Source organism: Symphodus melops, assembly GCF_947650265.1.
Source record: "Symphodus melops genome assembly, chromosome: 8".
NCBI classification, from domain to species: Eukaryota; Metazoa; Chordata; class Actinopteri; order Labriformes; family Labridae; genus Symphodus; species Symphodus melops.
The window spans coordinates 17233772-17258481 of NC_136698.1; the positions used below are offsets into that span (position 1 = coordinate 17233772).

General features: G+C 41.4%; 1 protein-coding gene across 1 annotated transcript in view; it reads right to left on the reverse strand.

Annotated features, from left to right (window-relative positions):
• Positions 1 to 24710, reverse strand: part of tle2b (TLE family member 2, transcriptional corepressor b) — a 68376-nt gene that overhangs the window by 13293 nt on the left and 30373 nt on the right. Inside the window, exons 5-9 of the mRNA XM_079349896.1 lie at positions 9557 to 9625; positions 7638 to 7706; positions 5189 to 5369; positions 3724 to 3740; positions 177 to 321 (exon numbers count right to left, since the gene is read on the reverse strand). Of these exons, the coding sequence (XP_079206022.1) occupies positions 177 to 321; positions 3724 to 3740; positions 5189 to 5369; positions 7638 to 7706; positions 9557 to 9625 (481 nt within the window). The remainder of the gene's footprint in view (positions 1 to 176; positions 322 to 3723; positions 3741 to 5188; positions 5370 to 7637; positions 7707 to 9556; positions 9626 to 24710) is intronic.

Below are 24710 nucleotides of genomic sequence, written 5' to 3' on the forward strand. Positions count from 1 at the left end.
TGTTTAAGTAGTTTTTTCTACATGTTTTGTGAAAACAATGTTGCATAAATAGTACACTTAGACAACTGAATTGAAACGGTTATTTAAGTATTAAGTAAGTATTTTACTCGTACTCGTACTTTAAACATCTTTTTACCCTCAACTTATCTTATCTCGGGACAAGGACACACAAACACGTACATAGGAGTGTGGAGGAAGGGAGTCTTTTTCGTCACAGCGCCTCCTCTTTGCCTCCGCGCCTCCCTGTGAGGAGGAGTACCCTCCTGAAGGACCCTGGCGCTCCTCGTTAGGCTGGCTGTCTGTTGATGACACTGACTTACTCTGGAGAGAGACAAGCGCACACACATAAGAATGAACACACAAAACTCTTCATGGTGCGGCAGTAAAGACGGGTGATAAAAGACACATCTGACCCAGAACCGTAAACACAGATTAATAAAAACATTGCTACTTAGTCAGCAATGTGCAAAACGCATACAACAAATAAAACATGCACACGCAGTCACTATCTTGTAAGACGTGAGTTCATGTTAAGAGGAGAAAAAAAGACACAGCAACACAGAACAGAAAACCCCATAAAAACTCACGTGATGACATTACACTCACACATTAAGAACAGCCGACGTAAGCGCAGGTCAAGTCGTAGCCATAGAAGCAGATGAGATAGCCTATACAGCTAATTAGTGTTCTCCCCTGGACACACCCGTCCTCATGTAAAATATGACTCTCATTATTGGACAATAAAGCTGTGCAGGCGTATTTTACACTACAGGCCGGCCTGCTGCTCAGCACTCGGAGGAGCCAATCAAAGCATTGTGTTGTTTTAGCGTCAGGCCATGGGCCAGAGGTTCCATGAGGGCCACTTGTCTTTCTCTGTCCCCCTGTGGGGAGGACAAGAGCAGTGAGGTTTCAACAAGCCAATGAGTCACACAGGAAGGAGCCCAGGGGGGTCGACAGGAAGGCGAGCCCCAGACAGAGGAGAGGAGGAACAACACAATGGAGCACAGTGCGGCTCAACAAATTTCCCTCTCTTCCTTCTTCTTCTCCTGACTTCCTCTCACTGTCCCTTTTCCCCTCTCTGTTTAAAATTCAAACATGTTTTACTCGTGAAGGACCCTCTGACTAATGCCGATTGATATGCATCCCTCCCCGTGCCCTCTCTCCTCCCTTTCCCAACATCGTGATGCTCGGCTAAGTTCAGCACAAATCGCAACTCAAAGGAGAAATATTTTTCTGATGTTTAACAACCAGCATTGCGTTTGGCAATTCAATTATGTTAAGGGTTTCACTGGCGATAGAGCGAGAAAGTTAAGTCAGAGGCGCTCTAAAATCATTTTAATTCAACAATAACAGCCAGAACAAAGGCTTTTCTTTAACAACCTTTCCCTCCCTATTTTCTTCCTCTTCTTTTCGTCTCTCCCCCATTTTTTTTCTATTCCAATTTCACTCTCCACCTCCCTCTAACATCCTCCCCCTTTCTCTCTGTGTTATCAGCAGTCACACTGATGAAGGCCAGCTGTCCACTGCAGCCAGTACAGTAAGGGAGTGTTCACACGGCTTTCATTAGAGCAGCAAGAGAGAATAGAATAAACCATACACGGTCATTGAATTTCAATCAGCCCATTTTCACTGCATTTATTCTCCAGGAAATTAACAGGGTCTTTTAATGACAGTGACATAAAATATGTGAGAGAACCCGTGAGGCCAGATGAGCACTTTTTTGGAGAGGATGGATTTTGTTTATTTCAAAACCTAATTACATGATTGTTTAATCGGCCTGCATTTCTGAACAGTGATGTTCACATTGAGTCAGACAGTATGCTACAGTCTCACATGCCTGGTGAACTTTTGGGCTGTGGTTAATTGTTAATGAAAAATTGAATAGAATCAATTTGAGTCAAACATCGGATGTATTTTTGTTCTTTAGTTACCCAGGTACCTAAGCAGTTTCAGATGGGGTTGCTTCTATATGACATCTTCTTAATCTGTGCTTTACAAATTCACATTTTATTAATTAATTTGAATGTTCAGATGATTAATACTTAGACTACTGAAGTTTTTTTGTGTTTTTTTTTTACATTTTACACTTCAAAGAACAACAAACGTCACACACTGTAAGTTCACACAGAGTCTTAAGATCAGGTTTAAGTTTTTCATTAAAAAGCAGTGAGGGTGATGTATACACAGTATATGCACACTGAATGCTCGTTGGATCTGTTTGGACAGCATGAGTCTGGTAACAGAGACTGCAGTGTGCACACTTCAGTGGTAAACTGAGTAACATTAAAACATATGATTAGTTAAAGGTCTGGTTTAAAGACTGTGCTTCTGTGCATGTAAGGGCACACTCCGCTCCTCCACATAAAGATTGACTTGATAAGAGCGCTCTCCCTCAGTAGTTTTTCAAAGAGTATCGACTTTAACTCCCAATTCTGTGGTAACATCTCGTTCTGCTGCTCTCTCTGACAGGATGATCAGACATCTTCATTTCTTTGGTTACGTTGAAAATCTCTCCGAAACACCTCAATGTGTGCCTAACAACATGCTTTGAGTTGTGTCACTTCACAGTAGGTATTATAAACAACTACGATAGAAGACAGATCTGTGCACTACATTGCATCTACTTATCCGACATAAACATTCTTTTATTTATATTCAAGGGCACGCTGCAGCACTCTCAGCACTTCAACCTAGCACGTCCCTGGACCCCTCTAACATTCAATGCAAAAAAAAAAAAAAGTAGTTTTTTGGAGTTTTTCTTGGTATTTATGTCTGAAGAAAAAGTGTGGTGTTGCATCTAAATGATTAGATTATCATCTCATTCAGTCTCATTCATGAAATGACCATTCAAATCCTCTTCTAAACTTTCATTTTCCAGATTGTATTTCTTTGCCTTTGGTTTTGAGAACTATATAACAGTCAGTTGTTCATTTATTTTTGTGTTGTGATGAAGTTGTTTGGCTATTTAAAAGAAAGCACTGACATAGATCTGATGCACCCTTTCTGTGATGGCACATGTGCAAGTTTATACTAACATTTACAAAAGATACAAAAGAGAGATTCTGATGGGAATTATACTTTCAAACACTTATCACAGGTCAGCTGGAAGCTATTTGGAGCTTTTTTCCCCCACATCAGACATAAACAGGTATTCTGTTGCTGAATATGTACAGCATCAACTGGATGCATTGTACAGTCAAGTTAATACTGTAATCAAGTTTATTCACACACTCACTGTTAAGTTTTGGGCAGTAAGCAATTGCAGTGAGTTTTAATCCTTTACTTTTTCTGTGAGTAAATTATAACAAACATTTGTGGCGCTGATAAACAAACACTTGCTTGTTCATCCATTCAGTCGATTTGTCCTCTCCTGCAGATAGCAGAGAAACCCTGTGAGCTGGGATGGTTGGTGTGATGGAGAAAAACCTTGAGAAGCTCAAGGTTGATAGCGCTGAGCGGCTATTGTGCCCGTGTGGAGCTGTGCTACTGCTGGCTGAGCTCCAGCAATACACAACTCTTTTTTTATAGAAGCCACTTTACAGTGCGTCTCCATTTCCATCCGTTTATCACTGTCACACACCCACACAAACAAACACACACAGACACACAGACACACACGCACACGCACACACACACACACACACACACACACACACACACACACACACACACACACACACACACACACACAAGACATAGTGAACACACTACACAGCTACTCACCCTGCTGGGTGCTCCCTCTGGGATGGGGCAGAGCACAGTAAGGAGAGAGAGCAGAGTAAAGAAAGGAAATTAGAGGGTGGAAGAGAGGGAATAAAGGGGAAAAAAGAGAGTTTGACGTCAGTCCTGATAATAATAATAACAAGTCTCCCCAGTCGGCCAAGGTTAGGCTGAACTACAACTGTTCCTCTCTAATAGAGATACAGACCTGCTATTGTGCCTGATCCCAGACTCCTCTCTGTCTCTGTTCTCCACCAGACAAAGCTTGCTCTCTTCCCCTGCTGCCTCTTTCAAAGCTCACTATCTTTACACTCATTCTTTCTCTCATTTGTAAGAACAGAAACACACACACACACACACACACACACACACACACACACACACACACACACACACACACACACACACACACACACAGATGCAGACATCCATACACTCATGAGCAAAATGATCCCTCTATCTCTCCCCCCTCTCTCCTCCCTCTCTCCTCTGATGTTCCTTCTCTTTCCTGTCTTTCTAGCTCTGGCCTTATTCATGAGAAAGTCTCTCTTGGCTTCTTGCCTGATACAGAGAGAAAAGATAAGATATTGTATCGGGGTGAATGAGAGTTCGCAGGGAGAAAATGTTTCGCCTGCATTTACACAAGTGGCTTTAATACATCTGTCCATATTATGACAGCAATCTTAACAAGAAAGTTCAGATTCAGTCCAAAAGGTGACTTGCTTTGGCAGTTACGCAAAAGCAGCCTGTCACAAAAGATGTATACTATTGCTGTGCATTTTATCTTCTCAGTAATGATATCATTTTTTCTTATTCTGCAGCTGTCGTCACAGTTCCAGAGCTGTGCCTTATCTAGTCTGAAACTAACTGAAATAAACACTGCATGCATACATGAACATACACAAGATCTTTTTTAAGAAAAAGATCATTCTTGCTTGCATGATGTCTGTCTTTTCAGGCTCATATGGCCTCGTGGATGAGCCCCATGTAAGGAGGCCACAGTCCTTCAAGTGGGCGGCCCAGGTTCAAGTCTGAACTGTGCTCCTTTCCTGCATTTCATTCCCCTCTCCCTCTCTCTCTCTCTCTCTCTCTCTCTCTGATTTTCTCCTCTACCCACTTTCCCTTTCGAGCCATTCTCCAAACTCTGACCTTTATCACAAGTTAATACAATGCACAATTGATACAATGCTTTTCCACATCCAAAACTTTTCTTTTCCATTTCAAAAGTTTGAGCTCCATTTAGAGTTTGCTGTTAATGCCACAGTGTTTCTACGATATAGGAAACTGAAACTGTGCCTCTGCTTTCTTTTTGGTTAACAACAGCAAGCTGATAATACAGGTCTAAAAACACTGACCTTGCTTCATCAGAGGAACAGTTTCACTTTTTTGTGTCTGATTTAATTTGTGATTGTGAAAATGTCAAAAAAAAAATTATAAACAAGGGGAAACAATGCCTTTTATTGTTTACCTCTGAGATGTTCGGGATCAAGGTGGTTTCTCTCATCTTTTGAGGCCAGGTGAGCTGAGACCCCCAGGGCTCCGGTCAGGGCAAGGAGCCCTGAGCCGCCCGCACCCAGAGACAGGCCTGATGGGTGAGGCGTGAGGGGGATGCCGGGGGCATGGTGAGACAGGTGCTGGAGCTGCTGCTGCTGTGGCCACAGGGAAAGAAGGGAGCCGGGAGAGGGAGAGAGAGAGAGAGAGAGAGAGAGAGAGAGAGAGAGAGAGAGAGAGAGAGAGAGAGAGAGAGAGAGAGAGAGAGAGAGGGAGGGAGGGGTTGGTGTCATACAAGGGGTTTGGTTGGTTAGAAAAAACAGGGTTGAGAAAATAGAGATAGAAAAAAGGAGGTGGGAGAAGGTGACAAAGGAGAAATTAGAAGGAAAAAGTAGGAAGAGGAAGTGGGGGTGGCGTGTTTGGAAAGGAGATGTGTGATAGCAAGGAGAAAGGGAGGAAGTGAAATCAAATCAAATCCACACAGGCAGCTCAACAGACAGGGAGGGAAATAAGATGAGGGGAGATAGGATGTTAAAGAGATTAGTGGATTAAGAGGTGAAAAGATGGACACCAAGGACGAGCATGAGGAAAAAGAAGGGAAGAAGGTAATGAAATGCTCATGATGCACAGGGACATGGAGATGCAAACAGAGACGAGGGAAAAAAGGAAAGAATGAGAAGAATGGGATTTAATATGAAGGAGAAGCGGGGTGAGGAAGACAGAAAGAGGCCAAGGAAAAAGCACAAAGAGTAGGAGAAAATGATGGGGAGGAACAGAGGGAAGTCATGGTGGAAGCAGTGAAAAGTGAAGGAGAATTAAACAAGCAGGAGGGAGAAGAAAGGGAGAGACAGTAAATGAGCACATGAAGAGAGAGGGAGGATGTGCAGCGTAGAGAGAAAGAGATAATACAAAGTAAAAAAAAAAAAAAAAGAAAGGAGGAGGAGAAATGAGGACAGGGCCAGTAAGCGTGCGCGCAGAGAGAGCGAGAGAGAGAGAGAGAGAGAGAGAGAGAGAGAGAGAAGAGAGAGAGAGAGAGAGAGAGAGAGAGAGAGAGAGAGAGAGACGTGAACAAATCCAGAAGGAAAAAGAGCAGAAAGACAAAGAGGAGACCGGAAACAGAGGATGATGGGGGATATAAAGAGAGAGAGGAGCAAAAGAGCAACTAGAGATAAAAAAGAAAGGCTATTATCCTGAAGGGAGCTTTATGATGTGTTTTTTTTTATGTGTTGTTTTGTCAGGCTGGTGTGTTTGGACACACATATACGCACACAATCACACACCTTAGAGACAGCAGTGTTTGTAGTGCTGTGCAGAACAAAGGACTCTAAGTAGACAGTAATGTGATCAGTGCTCTGACAAGCTCTGGAAAGCCCCATCTACTACAGCACTCAGGAACCACGTTGATGTGTGTGTGAGATTGTGTACATACAAGCACATACAAGTGCAGGCAAGAAGATCCTGCTCTAAGTCAGGCGATCATACATCATTAAATGTAGGTGTAGGGTATTTTCAGTTTATAGCATGTGAGCATGACCGCTCTAGAGAGAAAGTTTGTATTTTATTTGTAAAATACAATTAAATGGGGCTTTGTAAATATCTGTGTTTGCGAGATGAATAAAGGATTATCTTATCTCATCATATTTGTTTTGACATTTTTGTGTGTCACACTGTACTGCAGCTACACTTTTTTGTTTATGTGAAAAGTGTGTTGTCCTAAAGGCTTTGACCATTTATTACTGAGTTTTACTAAATAATACACATCCTAGTTTTGAGAGTAAATCGACGTTGCTCTAAAACTCCATCTGACAAGATTAGCAACAGCTTCGAAAAGGATTTTGTTACTCTTCAACATCTTTCAGATGACAAATTTTATGTAGGAGATTGAGCTAAAGCGTCCATGTTTAAAAATGTCTCTTATAGTCACTTATCTAAACTAGCAGTAGGTGGCTTTATAAATGACTGCTCCACAGCTATTACTGGCAGGAAGGTCTATCGTGACATCTTGATTTATGCAAATGCATCCTTAAAATTGGGAACAATTATCAAACAGGAACACTGCCACTACTTATTAATCATGCGTTATATAAAAGAGGCTGACTCTGCACAAGGGAAGAGATGCTGATGAACATCTGTTTGTAACAGGTTGGCTCTCTTCATGAAAAATATAATGTTAAAAAACACAAGAAGTATAGTCATTCAGGGTCTAGAAAAAAGATAAAGCTTGAAAATATGCATAGGCTGTGCCCAGCATAAGCTTGTAAAATAATACCTGGCCCCTATTGCAGGATTCTTTGTATCTACATACTACATTACATTACTCATTTAAAGACCAGCGACAAGCTGTTTAATTAGTGGACTCATCAAACCATTACGTGTGTGTGTACGTGTTTGTGTTTGTGCTGTCAGGATGAATAGAGGTGACTCACCCCGATAATGGCGTTCAGTTCAGCCATGGTGACTTGCTTAGCCCTCTCCACTGCTTGGACCACTTGTTGCTGTGCTACACACACACACACACACACACACACACACACACACACACACACACACACACACACACACACACACACACACACACACACACACACACACACACACACACACACACACACACACACACACACACACACACACACACACACACAAGTATTATAACAAACAGTTACACATTCACAGACAGGAAGTAGGGAATACAGCATATAAACTCTTTTTGTATAATACGGCGTAAAATTCACACAACTAACACACTGACATCAGTCACACAAACAGAAACACACACACACACACACACACACACACACACACACACACACACACACACACACACACACACACACACACTGGTGCAGACAGCCACACACAGTAAAATCCCCTCTTCTATTTGCACAAAATCCCAATGTTATCAGTCATACAAACACAAATAGGAATCGGTGCTATGATGCTCACAGACAAACTGTCCCATAGATACACATAAACACACACACACACACACACACACACACACACACACACAAGCGCACAGTGTCAATATTGATCAGACTGACAGAGCTGTGACCATTCTGTCTCCAGGGAAGAAGCTCGTCAGAGCCGACACCTAACACCGATCTACACACACAGAATAACCAGTGCACAACGTACTGAACACATACATACACAACTTTTCCAAATATGAATGTATACTTTAACAACCCTCCTTTCCTGCTTTTTAAGGTTGAATTGAGCAGAGATTCTGTAAATCATGTTGCTAAATGAAATGAAAAATTTAAAGCAGGCGCAGTAAATAAAACATAAATGGTTCTGGTCAGTTATCGTTCTTCAATTAAATCCTTTATAGGAGAAGGTTTAATATTAGGCCATCTTGATTTTGTATAGGTAACAAACCATGGGAGCCCATATGAGGTATATACAGAGCAGCACCGTGGGACAGGACATTTTAAATCACAGAGAAACCAGCTGATCTTTAGCTGACATGGCTGTCCTTAAAGAAGAAAAACATGTTTTTCACTTCACCAGTGAACTATAAAGATAACATTTTTTGTGTGAAAAATGCTGAGTATATATAAGCTTAAGGTCTTTGCCATTATCGTAGCGTAACTTTTTAAAACAGATTTCACTGCAACAAATGATGTCGCTCTGCTTCATTTGCACATCACTCTATTATTAGAAATTGTTTTAAATACTAGTAAGTGCAAATGAATGAATGAACAACACACAGGATGTTGCTCTCATCAGCCCAAAGTACCCAAAAAGGTTGAACCCATATCCAACAATAACCTGCCTGAAAATGTTGGCTTTGATCTTTTTTCACTAAATGATGAGTCAGATTGTGTTTTTAGTGAGGATGCATTTTCCCAAAAGGGATGTGTTAAGACAACAATGTTTATTTCTGTTTTTTTAAACAGAAAGGATGATCACTCATGCAGCTTGCAATAATTGGGATGAAACGACCAAAGAGGCAATTGACAACTCTATGGTATTTTATGACGCAGAAGTCTAAATTAACAATATTTTTGCCACTATAAAAATATGAAAAGCAGGGCTTTTTTTAATATCTGCCTCTGGAGTGTTCTACAACACTGTAATAGAAATACAAGTAGTGTGGGAACACAGCTACAGTACGAGAATAAGCAATGCTTCAACATTTTAATTTATCAGATAAAAATGCAGCAATATTATCTTTGAAATATATAAAATGTTAAACTTGTATATTACAGAATCATATACTGTATATACAAGTATATCTTTATTTATAATGCAAAGAAAAGAGGATATGAGAAGGGGGAGGTGAAGAATTGTCTCCTTTTTTGTGTGTATATTTGGAGTAAGTGTGTCTGGCAGCAGTGACACTCACCTCTTGAGAGAGGAAAGGGATGATCTGAGCGCAGATGGCACTGAGACGCTTGACAATCTCCGCCTGGGAAGCAAAAAAGAAAAAAGAAAAAGAAAGAGAAGTCAGAGACAGAAGGAGAGAGGAAGAATATATGATCATTTCCTGTGCTGTAAGATAGTAAGAGCACCTTATGATGCACCTTTACAGCACATTAAGCCTGTGTTGCATTATAACATCTTTCTAATGAGCAGGGAGGTCTGTCAGTGACACTTCTCGAGACAGAGAAAAGAGATATGGAACATGGAGCCAGCTTTAGAGCATGTGGTCTTTTAGCACCATCAGGCTCTGATTTACTGAAGCTCAGCATCACACACTCATACCTTCCTTAGTTTCTCTCTCTCTCTCTCTCTCTCTCTCTTTCATACACACACACACACACACACACACACACACACACACACACACACACACACACACACACACACACACACAGGCAAAAGAAACCCACATAACAAAGTATTACACATCATTACCGTTACATTTGTCCATTTCCTAAAACTCGTACAAATGCCCTTCCAACCCACACACACGTATGAACACATGTCAACAATTTAGAACCACATCTGCAGAAAACTGCCGCCTGTACACGCAATGCAAGTGTACACATAAAACCATATGCACACACTCTCTCTCTGTGACAAACGTACACAAACACACAAACGTACACACACACACACACACACACACTGAACCCTTTGCAGTGTGTCTAATTCTATCTGTCTGAGTGCCCTCAGCCTCATTTTGTTCTCTTCTTCACTCAGCCGTTCTCCCTTTTTCTACAACAGCTCTCACACTGAGCCATTATTACCCTATTCATCCTCTTCCTCCCTTCGCTCTCCCCGTCTCTCTCTCACTCTCTCCCTCTCTTATCCCTGGCTTTCTTTGTCTAATTTTCTCCCATCTTTCTATTTTCCCCTACCCCATTTCCTTTCTCCCCATTTTAATGTATCCCCCCCTCTCTTCTCTCTGTTCCCTTTTTCTCTTCCTTTTACATCACTCGCTCTCTTCTGATTTGTCTTTGCTACTTTGCAGCCACACATTAGCGCAGCCATACAACATTAGCACACTTCATTTTCATTCTCTCTTCCAATTTAGCTTCCTCTCTTACGAACGCACATTTCCTGGCTCTTGAAGATACTAAAGAAGGAGAGAGAAAGACTTCAAGAAGGGTGATGGAGGGCAGTGCAATGACTGACGGGGTTATATGCACCATCATGCAAAGGCTCATGCACAGAGACAAACAAACACTCACCCACGCATGCAGCTAGCCTGTCAGTTACAGCCGGTCTCATCATGACTTAATAAACTGGCTATCACCAGACACAGCTCAGCACAACAAGAGACTTATCACATAAGGAATGTGTGAATGTTCCCTCATATGTGTGTGCCACGGTTCCCACAGCAGCCGGGGTGTTAGGAAAAATGTATTTAATAAGGGCGGAAATAAAAATTGATTATGTAAAATGCCAATAGGAGCAGATGGCTGGAGTAGATCCTGAAGTATGTACTCATTCAAAAACAGACTTTGAATCCATGGATCCAGAACCGTTTTGAATCAAAAATAGATTCTGAATCGAATCGTTACCCCAAGAATCGAAATCAAATCGTGAGGCATCCAAAGTATTTAATACTAGGGATTCCCAGCCCTCATATTAAATACTTACATGTCCCATAAAATAACTTAAAAAAACTTTTCAGCAACAAACTGTTAGTGTCTGTCATCAAATTAAAACAATATTTGCCAATTAATAGCTGGCACCAACAGGTAAGGGGGGTTCAAACATTATTCTCCCTGCATTCTGATCATTTATATACACCAATGTATATCATCGTTAGGAACTAGTTTTGTGTTGGTGTGCGGTGTTTGTTGTCTCCCTGCCTGCACTGTGGAAAGACAAGACAATCTGAGGGTGTTCTACCTGACGCTGCTGCACAGGTGTGACAGCGAAAGAAGGCAGCAGAATATAAGCCACAGTGAGGAATACTTTGAGGATATCAAGGCTGACCCTGTCCTTTCTGCCATCTCGCTTGCTTAGCAGTTCAGCTAGAATGTGTAGCTCAGCCTGAGCTGCACATGTGCACTGACACAACCCTCGCATTCAAACTGGTGTCAGCGATTCTCTCTCTCTCTGAGCAAGGAAAGGACAGCAAACGCATTTCAAAGTCAATGATTGCGTATTTGAACTAAAAACGGATTACTGGAATTGCAGAAATAATGGGTTATGTAACGGAGTACAAAAAAGTATCCTGAGTACACCAACATGTTTGTTAGCCTTCAGGGTTATTTCACTACATCTTAAACAAGATATTAACCTACTATGGAGCTGCGAGGCTGGTTGTTTAGTCTTAGTGAACGTGGCTCAACACGCATCTGCAAATCACTGACAGAGTTAGAACCACAGAAACAGTATATGGCTTTAATTTGTACCATGCTACATAATTCTTAATCATCAACTTCTGCAACACATCCAACAAACTCCATGGTCTTGCTGAAAGGCAGCGAATCGGGTTATGATTATAAGAAGCCAATCAGCAGATAGGTCGACAATAAAAGGGAAAGTGAGTCTGGATGAAGCAGAGTGAGCAGAGCCAAGTGTCAGAAACAACACAGCACAGTATCTCTCCGCAGCCCTGCCAAAGCCCAGCCACCGGGGAGTACACTGTCAGAGAGCAGCTGGATGGAGGGATGAATGGATGGATAGATCCAAAGAAAGAAAGAGGGCTGGTCAATAAACACCTGAGGGCAGATGAGCAGCCAACTGGCATGTGGACAGAGAGAGACAGATAAAGAGAGGTTCTAAGTGAGGTAGGGATACAAGAAGAGTTGGGGGAAAAAGGGAAAGAACCATGGACCTTTCAATAGGAAGAGTCCAAATGTCCATTACTGTTTTTACAAAAACAGACACACAGAAGAAGGAAGAAGAAGAAGGAAGAGGAAGAGGAGGAAGAAGAAGAGGAAGAAGAAGAAGAGGAGGAGGAAGAAGAAGAAGAAGAAGAAGAAGAAGAAGAAGAAGAAGAAGAAGAAGAAGAAGAAGAAGAAGAAGAAGAAGAAGAAGAAGAAGAAGAAGAAGAAGAAGAAGAAGAAGAAGAAGAAGAAGAAGAAGAAGAAGAAGAAGAAGAAGAAGAAGAAGAAGAAGAAGAAGAAGAAGAAGAAGAAGAAGAAGAAGAAGAAGAAGAAGAAGAAGAAGAAGAAGAAGAAGAAGAAGAAGAAGAAGAAGAAGAAGAAGAAGAAGAAGAAGAAGAAGAAGAAGAAGAAGAAGAAGAAGAGGAGGAGGAGGAGGAGGAGGAGGAGGACAGTATGTTCTGTGAGAGATATTAGCCTGTCAGTGCTTAAGGGACACACACACACATACATACACACGCACGCACGCACGCACACACACACACACACACACACGCACACGCACACACACACACACACAGACACACACTGGCAGCATTCTCAGACTTGTCATCTTGTCAGATCACTGACAGAATGACAATCACAACCAGTAAAATGTGTATATAATCCTTGCGCCTTGTTCCTGTGTCACGATACAACCACATAATGAACCTGAAGTTTAAAAGGTAACACACATGCTACATACACACACACTTTAGACTTTAAGCATGAGTTAGTTTGGAGTAGAACTCTATAAGACCTCTACTTACAGCAAACACATATTTGATTGTTTGTTTTTAAAGGGGCAGCGCATAATTTAATGTAATTGCACCAGAGTCAGCTCATAGCTGATAGCATCTGTTGTCTTGTGGCAGCTCGACCAAGATTACAAAACAAGTGAAAGATCTAAAACAACAGAATATGTAAAAAGTCACTTTACATTACAAGTCATAAAATAACAGTTTTCTATGTTGACTGTGTTTCTTGGATGGTCTCATCGTATCAATTCTACCAACAAACAAATAAAACAAGAAAAATATAAAAGCAAAGCCCAGTAACACCACGCTCAAATCAGCACTTACAAACACAGAAAGCAAACTGTGTTGATTAATTTCTCTTGATCACTGAGAGACAAGAATCAACAGGGAGCACAATCATGACCAGCGCAGAAATCTCTGCAACTTGGCAAAGGTAGAGAGTCAAGCAGAGCAGATTTTTCTGGCAAACTCGTTTAAGCTTTTTGTTTATTTGAATTCCAAAACGTGTATTAATCAGTCTGTTTGTATGAACTATAAATAACTATAGTTTAATACGTGTAATATGTCTCTACATCTCATCATGTGAAAGTCCTTTCAGAGAAGAAATGCAACAAAGAAGCAAAGTGGTCACTCAGGATAAGACTCAGTGTCCACTGATCGCTATCAAAAATGTTACTCTGTGTGTGTGTGTGTGTGTGTGTGTGTGTGTGTGTGTGTGTGTGTGTGTGTGTGTGTGTGTGCGCGCGTGTCTGTAAATGGAGTGCCATGTGTTGTAAAAGTACATAGAGACTGCATAATTTATTCATAACTTGAATCATTACATTAAATGAGCTAAACCCTGGAAAACAAGATGAGTCATCTCAAAGTCAATACAATAAGTTCATTTATAAGAAGTTACAAAAATATATATATTAACCCGTCGTATAGTGTGGGCCTTCAGAAACAGAAACTGTTCAGCTGTTCAACCTCTGTTTTAAACCAGGATATAAACACGTTTATTTCTACTGTCAAAACAGGCATTTTAACATGGGACATTCAGAGCTTTTAGAGCTCGCCTCAAAGTGGATACTGAAGGAACAGCAGTATTTTGCACTTGGCTTTTGCAATGGCTTCGTTTTTCAACGTCAGAAATTCCCATTTGAATGACACAACGACAAAACACCAGCACAGTGAAGTTTTCTGTGACAGAAATCAGAAATTGTTTTTGCAAAACTCAGATTCCAAATAACACCTATATGTTAGTGGAGCTGCAGTCCAAACAAGTATCAGTTTAAAAAAAAAAAACTTTAATTAGGGTTTTTTTTAGTGCATAATTTAAAATGCTGAGAAATATTTAACAGATCATGGACATATTAACATACCATGTAAAGGTCATACTTGATGTCACAGCAATCAACTCTTCCTTGATCCAGGATTTTTACACACATAAAATCAGGAAGAAATCAATCAGTTCTACTCAACACTCAGCTCAAAACTAAGAATGCACAGCATGACTTTCTCCGTTGTAATTCCCAATCTTTCTTGCCAGGAAAAAAACCCCCTCATTCTCCTGTTTTTACTTTGCAATAGGTATTGCTATTACTCCTGCTCACTCTCCACCCACATGTTTAACCCACAGCACAAATGTAACACGCTCCCGCCTGCTGTGGGAAGGCTGTCAAAAGGCATTCTAGGAAATGTAGTAAATGACTAAGTGAAGGAGAAAGAGATGAGACAGGTGGGTAGATGGGGTGGTGGGCACACTGCAAGAGGAAAACAATAACACTCACACATAATAAGGCAGCACAGACTTGATGGTGTAACAGTGTATCTGTGTGAGGAAATGTTCTTTAGATAATGAGCCGGCGTCTGACTGTTCTGACAAAGACAAAGCTTGTTTTAGAAGGAGGGGGTTCTATCGCAGGAACATCTGCCCCCTGGCACTTTTCTTTCAAATACTTGAGATGACAAGGCGTGCAGCGTTGTGTTACTGTAGCACACCCACAGGCTGGTATTTTAAGAGGGAGAAAGTAATACATGGCGGTTTTTCTATGCCTTCATATCAAGCTGTGAAATGAAAAAAAAAAATCATTTTTTAAAGTAGAACTGACAGAGACTGCGCTCATATTCATCATTATACACCTTCACTCATGACACTAGAGTGATTTTGAAGTAGAACAGAAAGGAGAGCAAACCTTTACTGTGAAAGATCAACACTGTATTTGGTCTCCCAGCATGCCGGGCAAGCAACAGTGGCCGCGTTCATCTTGCCAAAAAAGCTTGGTGAATTTGAATGTGACGAGCGTGGGTTGGGGGTTGGCACTTGCGGAGAGAGACAGTGCCCAGTGTGCCCGCGCGCTGCCAGCTGTGCAAGGCTCTGAGTCCCACTACGGCTGAGCTGCGGCCAGCAGCCAGCCTTTAGGGGGGAAGGGGGGCTGTGTGTGTGTGTGTGTGTGTGTGTGTGTGTGGATTGACACCCCACTCCTCTTCTCGATATAATTAACGTCAACAAAAATCTTTGCTGTCTTATTCCTGTCCTTTTCACCTTTACAGCCTTGATGCTGATTTCAAATCCTTTTCAGTTGTAGCAGACAGGTGGTAGTGTTTTGTTCCCTTTAACCCCTTACATCTGTCAAACAAAGAGAATTCAGATTCAGGAGGGTCTTTGTGCAGCATATTGTGAACATGCTACGGATTATTGTGGACAAAAACCATAAAGTATGTGAGAATGCCTCATGCTCTGTGCACAGCTGGAAAATCCCCTCATTTATTTTCAAGTGGCGGATGTGTACATATCACACACACACAAACACAATCATGGAGCTTATCTCTGTCCTCTGCTTTCTAATTGGACCACTCGCCCCTTTGTGAACAGTTTGAGGTAAATATTAGTAGCCACTGACGTACTAATCAAACATTGATTGGGTTTTGCAGGCACAGAGCTGTCAGTGAAAACAGCCTTTCTTCCTCTCCTTCATCACCCCCTCCCCATGTCTTTCTTTCCTCTCTCTCGTTCTTTCTCACTCGCTCTCTCTCTCTCTCTCTCTCTCCAAGCAATCAGCCTTTTCTCTCTCTATTCTGCGAGCTCATTTTTTTCACTTCTACAGTATCGCTCTCTCACTCTGTGTCCCCTCACTGCAAAATTGGCCGTGCTCTTTCGCTCTCTCTCTCTCTGCCCTCCTTCTCATTCTCTTTGATTTCTTCCTCCTTTTTGCTCTATCTCTCTGCCCTTCTTCTCTCTCTCTCTTTTCTTTACTTGCTCTGTCTTGTTTTGCTCTTCGCCCTCTCTCTCTCTCTCTCTCTCTCTCTCTCTCTCTCCTCTGGGCAGTGTGCCAACTCCTCTTCCCTGGCGCTGAGCCAACTCCTCTCCTCCTCCTCGCCTCCTTTTTCCCTCCCTCCCTCCCTCCCCCTTGCCTCTGATTGATGGCCCCTCTATTCTGGAAGGAGAGGAAGGGAAACAGAGAAACAGAGAAAGAGAGAGGAAAAGCAGCAAAGCACACACAAACATTGAAAAACGCACACATACAAAAACAGTAGAAGGCACACACGCATGTGCACAGATGCACTCTGAGAATTGAGCGCACACACACATACACACAAAAGCAACAAGGGCACACAGAAAAGCAATGCAAACAGAGCAGAGGAGAGCACACATACAAAGAGGTGTGTGCAGAGCAAGCAGAGCCTAGCAGCATGAGACCAACGAGCACACACATACTTCCTAAAATACACACACACACACACACACACACACACACACACACACACACACACACACACACACACACACACACACACACACACACACACACACACACACACACACAGACGAACAAACCCAAACACTTACACAGAGACTCAGATTCAACCTTCAGAGCAGTAACAATACAAGATAGGTGGCAGAAACATTTAGAATGAAAAATATGGACAGGCAGATCACTTCTACTGCACAAACACAAACACACACACTCTAACACACAAACACACTTTGGTGGATATCAAATACAGTCATTAACAAACACACACACACACACACACACACACACACACACACACACACACACACACACACACACACACACACACACACACACACCTACACACACACACATAAACACACAGGTAATCTTCCAGGGCATGGGACTGTTAGACACACAATATGTGGTTCACAGGGTTAGGGTTAGTCATATTCACATTGTGCCAGCTTACATTGACTTGAAACAGAAATAAATAAAATATAAATAAGCATAAAGCTTCTGATTGAAACAAAAGCCAGAGAGGTAACGCTGTTTACACAGTATGCATGCATGCAAAGGTGGGTTTTTTTCACTCCCCTCTTCCCCCATACCAACTTATAAATGTTTTTGTTACTCCAGTTACAGCTCCTCATATTGTCTTAAACACTGCAGGTGGTGCTGGAAGAACATACACCTATAAGTCTGGGTAAATAGAGGTGAAATGCAGACAAGTTTTAAGATTAAAAAGCTGAAGAAATAAACAATCTTGATTCAGAATTCCAAAAAGTCAAAGTAAAGAGACGAGGAGGCACAGCAGTTAGCATTATTAAGCAGATAAATGCCGATAAGTGGCACTTCCAGCATTACAGTTTAAAATGGGGACATTAAAGCCAATACATGCTGGTTTACCTTTATATTTATTTTGCAATACAAACTCAATCAACTCACTCTTGCAGGTTAAATGAGTTTAAGATTTCTGTGCGTCACACAAACTTTGTGTTTCAGGGGACTTAACAGGACACACCTTTCTTTTATGTATTTGGTCTCCCAGCATCCCAGATTATGTCCTCTTCAGAGATCTTTACTGAATTCAACAGCTGACTTGAACACTCATGTTGCCAACCTCAGTTGCCTCGCTGCACAGGTGGTACAATCTGTGGTAACACTGAGCCGCCCCTCATCCACGGTCACCCACTATTTTTTAACATGACATTTCATTTGCCTCCACTGTTAGAAACATGACCTGCATGTAATGGCCTTGCCTGTAGTTGCAGTTGTTAGCATGATAATTACCCTTAAATCCAATTGATGAAATGTAGTTTCAACTGGTCGCACAAGCCTTGATGCACGGTGAACTCAAAGATAAAGCCTTTAAAGCCATGCCAGGAGATCTGTGAGGCTGCACTCTGGGAAAGCGGTGAAGTTCAGCTTGAGGGCAAGCTCACAGAGACAGGGTTAACATGCTAATGTGTAGCATCTATAAACTTCATAAATATGTGTGTTAGCATGTTTAAATTTAACACTAGCTATCGGAATCACTGCCAAGAAGGAAATATTTGTATCTGAGCATGTCCATCTGTGAGGATACATTTCTCAACAGATTTTGTGACAATGCTTTAAAAAGCTGTCCAGTCTTATCACTCAAATGTCAACCAGAATTTATTAGAGGCCCCTAAATCATAAGCGCCGAATAAAATAATCTATGCAACTACATTGTGTGATAAAACTTTTGTGAACATCTACCTGAGATACGTATGTCAGAGATCAGGTGAAACTGTCCAGAGAGAAGCAGGGAAAGTATCAAAGATATCTGTACAAAATCACAGCTCATTCAGTAAGAGCTGAAGGGATCGTATCCAACCATCCTTTACTCTCTTCATTTCAGCTGTAAATGCTTTTACGACATTTAACAATGAAATTAAATATGAAGCACAATAATCTGAAGACATGTTCGACATGAGGTTATGCAGTCTTTTTTTTTAAAGAAATAAATAGATTTCACTTGGGATGTGCAGCAGTCACACTTGGAAAAAAAAAAAGCCACAACGGGAGCAGCTGCTGGGTGAATAGCACATTTTTTCAAATTCAAGCACCGGTCACAGAATATGGTCAGACATGCAGCTGCTATCACATACATTTGAAAGCATTATGTTCACATATCTGATCTACACACACACACACACACACACACACACACACACACACACACACACACACACACACACACACACACACACACACACACACACACACACACACACACACACACACACACACACACACACACACACACAGATAACCCAATACAGCCTTTGTATCTTCTCAGAGTTCCACTGCTGGAGTGACAAAGCCATTACGCTAAAAGGCTTGTTTCCCTGGGAATTTAATCACTCGTTTTCTCTCTCACCTCGTCCTTTCTCTCTCTCTTTTTCCAGGTTTTTTCCTCCTCCCAGCCTATTTTCTATCATTCCTAAAGGCCTGTACAACACTCTTCCCCACTCTCTATGCCTCATTATTCACAAATGAGCTGTGCTACACGTGTACACACATGCATTCACACACAGTTTAGCAGGGATAGACTTCAAAGCTGTACACAAACACATTCACATGGAACAACGCATACAAAGAGGGACTGCATACAGCAATGATCAGAGAGAGGGCAACACATACCATAATTCATTCAGTACACATATTAGGCTGACTCGATCTAATTCAACCCTTAAAATAAAATCAGTTAAAAAAAATCAAAATCTGAACTGTGGGATGTACTGACAGGGCTTTGGGAATAACAAAGAGAAAAAAAAATACAATGTAGTGAGGAAGAAAGAGTGAGATGTAGAAAGTAAAAAGAGGAAATAGAGAAAAGCACAATCCTATTAGGAGCCAAAGCTGTGAGTTGAAAATGAAGGCAGGTCTCACTTGCTCTCTCTTTCCCTCACGTTTTTTTTCTTTGCTTGTTCACTCCCAAATGAAATAAGGATTCAGGTCACAACTTCAGCCAAATATACCGACGCACGCACGCTCACACATTTGCCCAAACGCATGCATAAAAAGGCATAAAAAAGGCGAGACAGTTTTGGCTAATTAAGCAGGAGGATAAGCACATGCACACACAGACTTTTTTAGACAACACAAACAGATAAACATTCTCTCATGTGATCGCCCTCTGCTGCTTGTTTGTTCTCTGTGTAGAGCTTCCTCACTCCCTGATTCTGTTTTATTTATTTTCTCAGTTCGTTTCTTCACTCTGTCTTTTATCCCTTCATTTTCAGCTTCTTCCACTGATGTGCTTGAAATGTTTGACGGCAGAAATCAACAACATTTATATGCAATCAAGCATCAAATAGTTCAAAAAGGAAAAGACTGGGCTATACCCACTCTTTTGGGTCACACACACACACACACACACACACACACACACACACACACACACACACACACACACACACACACACATACACACACACACACACACACACACACACACACACACACACACACACACACACACACACACACACACACACACACACACACACACACACACTCCTACAGCCTCAGCTTGCACATGTGTGCTGGTGAAATGAAAAGAGGGAGCAGGAAGGAAGGACAGCCAGCTGCTTCATCTGTCCTCAGGAGTCCACAGGGGAAACAGTCTGGCTGCCGAGCATCCTGACTATCAAACATGGCTTCCTATAATATCCTGCCTGTTCTGTGAACCACAGCGTCTCTGTATCCAGCAATGTAATACAGTATGTGGAGTCTATATATATATATGCTAACATGAACCAGTCATTCATACGACAGTGTTCTTTGGAAAGGAGAGGGAAAGTGTAAGCTGTAGCCGACTATTATCACTCATTATGTGAGCAGCAGCATATTCAAAGAGCTGTGTTGGTGAGTGATGTTTCCGAGGAGTTCATTTTAAGTCTTTGAACTTATTAACCCGAATGAAAGAGATAAACAAGAAGTGAAAAGTCCACTTTCAGATCACACTGACAGCAGTAATGGCGATGGGATGCTCTCTTTACCTCTGAGTGCTGGCCTGTTCAATTGTTATGAAGGTTATTTTTAAATTAAATATTTAACAATGAAATGTGAGGGTATGTTAGTTCTGGACTTTTAACTTTGAACTCACATATTTCATTTTTCTGATATCTACAAATCTGAGGATTTAGTCATTATCAAAATATTCTAGTTGACGATATCAGGCCCATTCGAAAGACAGAGCTAGAAATAAAAGTGCAGATCAATAAAAGGAGGATTCAAGATTATTGGAAACATGGATGCTGAGTATTTTGAGAGAGGAAAGGCAGAATTAATCCGATCTTGGAAAGAGACGTGTCAAGGAGATACATGCCATAGGATTTTGAAGATGCTTCATTTTAACCTGTAAATCATTTCTGTGACTATGTGAGTATGTGTTAAATATAGATAATTTAGTCTTCTATACACTTGTCAATGTTATTTGCTTCTATTTTTGTAAATTCCAAAAAAAAAAAAAAAAAGAAGACATTTGACAAATAATTGTATCCCAACAACCCAGAAGTCGAGTATCACATAACATTGAATATTAGGAAATTCAATGGTGACCCATCTTTCAACTCTTAAGGCTCCTCCAGGCTTTCACTGTCTAATCTGTAATTAAGCACCCTCACAGCCCGGGAGCTTTATTGCCTAGCATCCTGCTGTATGAGGCTACCAAAACACAAACAAATTATGCAACAATTCCAGCTTACTAACATCAAGAATTTCTCTTTGACAAATCACAGCTTAATGCAGAACATATGCGAAAAGCCCATCCTGTTTGAAGGATTTTAACCTCTGAGTCATCTGTGTTTTAATCGTCTAACAGACCTGACTCAGACAGGCTGTTACTTGGCTCCTCTGGGAATAGATTCTAAATAAATCAAAGAGAAAGGTATATACACTCCAAAAACTGCAAATAGTTGTCCATGCATAACCAAAATGAACCAAGCACTATGCTGACACAAAAATGTGTGTAAAAACTGAAATTCCCCTTTTCCAGTGAAATTATTGTGCTGTGAATGTTCAGACAGAAAGAGACAACAGCAGTTAACACCAAATTAAAACTCTTGTATGCATTCTTGAAAGTAAAGATGTGTGTACCAACAGTATCAGTGTGAAAATGAGATCTTATGCACATCAAAAATGTATTTCTTTGTTTTCTGATCCCAAACCAACCAACTAATTAACATTTACAAACACTGGGGTTCTACAGACTTTTGGGCGTGTGTCTATAGGGGACATAAAAGTGCAGCTCATCGGTTGTCCACATGAAGTTAGCTGCAAAAGCTCAGTAATCCCTATTGTTAAATTAGTTTATTGTTTACAACTGTAACAAACAGGTAAACAGTCTGGTATAAAACAGTGCTGCTCAACATCGCTCACAACATTTTTTTACTTTTCTAAATCACCTGTTTTGATTATATCAAGGCTGCGAATTCTGAACAATTGGCCATAAAAAAGGGTGTAGCTGATTTCGCAATAGCAGCAGCATTGTGCTGTTTGTGAGAAGGCTAGGCTGTTCTTTAATCTTGTTATTGACTTCTAACTCTCGGCTTTGTTCATGTTGTTTCCATTGTTTGGAATTACAAGTTATGACGAGTTGGAAGAGGTGGTTTGAGGTGTTTCATTCACAAAGATATTCGTTAGGTCCACCTCAGCCTCACCTCTTTACCTGTTTCTAGATAAATCTAAAGTAATGTGGAGATGTCATTTTCAATATGGGGACAGCCACCATTGGGCTTCATACAGCCATCAACAGGGGTACGTCTATGTTTTATAGATGGTATGAGTTAACCATATTATGGATCTGGCCTTAAAAGACTTCGTAAATTCTGTCTGACTTCAATTTTTGTCAAGTTCGTTTTTTTACCCCGTCAAAATAAATTAATGCATATTAAGGTTTTGGTCCTGAAAAGCACCAAAAAGTGCATGATCAAAGATATGAAAGATCAGCGATGTGATTATCCGCTCACTCAGTAAGTACATCTGGACTCTGTGTGTTGCATAACGGACCTGTGATGTTCGCTGCTAAAGCCCTCATTCGCTTCCAGCCGCCTTTATTTGCATCATTTTTCTGTCTATGGTGCGGTCACATGTTCTCACTGAATGTAAGTCCACCAAAGCTTCTATTCTTCTTCACCTCCTGCCATCTCGCTCTCATCCTGCTGCCAGAATCACCTGTCAATACAAAACCTGCTTCATACATTCACACACCTGACAACACATCATCATATGTGTAAGCCACGCCATGTCTACCACTGTGGAGTCTGTGGTATATGACTGAATTACAAAATCACTGAATATACATGTTGTGCGTCTGCACATAGCGGGGGATACTGGCAATATTATCCAGGCCCCAGAAGTGCTATATCAATGAATAGAGAGCAACCACAGAGAGCAGAGTAAAGTCCTTACAGCCTGCCGTGCACCTCGGGGGATACAGCTAGTATATATGATACGATATGATAATGGAAGAGAACCAAGAGAGATAATGTGACGATGTGTATGTGCCTGTATGTGAGCATGAATGTATTCACGCAGCTTAAAGATGGAGGGGGGAATGTTATCTTTTCATATAGCTCAGATAGAATCATCTAAGAGAAGAAGGGGGAGAAATGGAGAGGAAATGAGGGGGATCGAGAAAGTGAAGGGGTGAAGATAACGAGGAAGGAGGAAACATAAAGAGAGAGAGAGGAGAGAGAGATGGGGATAAAAAGCCAAAGAGGCTAAGGGTAGGGAGGCATGGATTGACTGTTACAGCTCAATTAATGCCGGGACATGAGATGGCTCTGCCGCTGATAATGATAGAGGATGGGGGGGGGGGGGGGGGGGGGGGGGGGGGGGGGGGGGGGGGGGGGCAATAGCTGTGATCTTGACAGGATGTTAGGAAACAGGGGGGTGAGAAAGAAGAGCAGGAGGAGGAGAGGAAATAAGAGCAGATACTGTTAAATCTATTCATGATTCATTATTTCTCACTAGGGCCCAAAGCTCCCCTCCCTCTCTTGATGTCTCTCTCTCTCTCTCTCTCTCTCTCTCTCTCTCTTCCTCCCCCCTTTCTTTCCTTTTCCCTCCACTGCTTCTTCTTTTCTTCGCTTTAATTTTCATCTCTTTTTTTTCTCCCCACTCTCATCTGTTCTCTGAGGTCTTTATCTGTCTCTTCTAAAGGCTTCATCCTTCCTGTTTACCCTCTCCTCTTTCATCCACTCAATTAATCTCCCCCCCTCCTTTTTATTTTTACTCACGATCCTGCTCTCGCCCTTTTTTCAGCATTAGCTGCCCGTGCTAACTTTTGTTTGCCGCTTCTTTATCTCTATAAACTGCCTACCCCGCTCTGTCCTTTTATTGCAATTTCTCATATCTTCAAAGTCCTCCCTTTTCTAAATCATAGTGCTCTTACTTTTTTTTTCAAACTATCCATCTCACTCCTCCGTCCCCTCTCTTTTCAAAAGACTCTATTCTACAACCTCTCCCTTTGTGCTTTATCCTTGTCCACTTTTTTTCTTCCTCACATTCCTGATCCTATCTCTTTCTTCCATCACTGCAGCTTTTTGATATAAAATTTTCATACCAGTTTCTCCATTTTATATTCAATCATACCCATCTGTCTTTTTATTCATTTCGGACGCTCTGTGTCTTTGCTTCTCTATAATACTGTAAGCTCTCTTTTATGATCTGCCTTATACGTGTCTCCTACCACCTTTTCACCAGCTCTCCTGTTTTTCCTC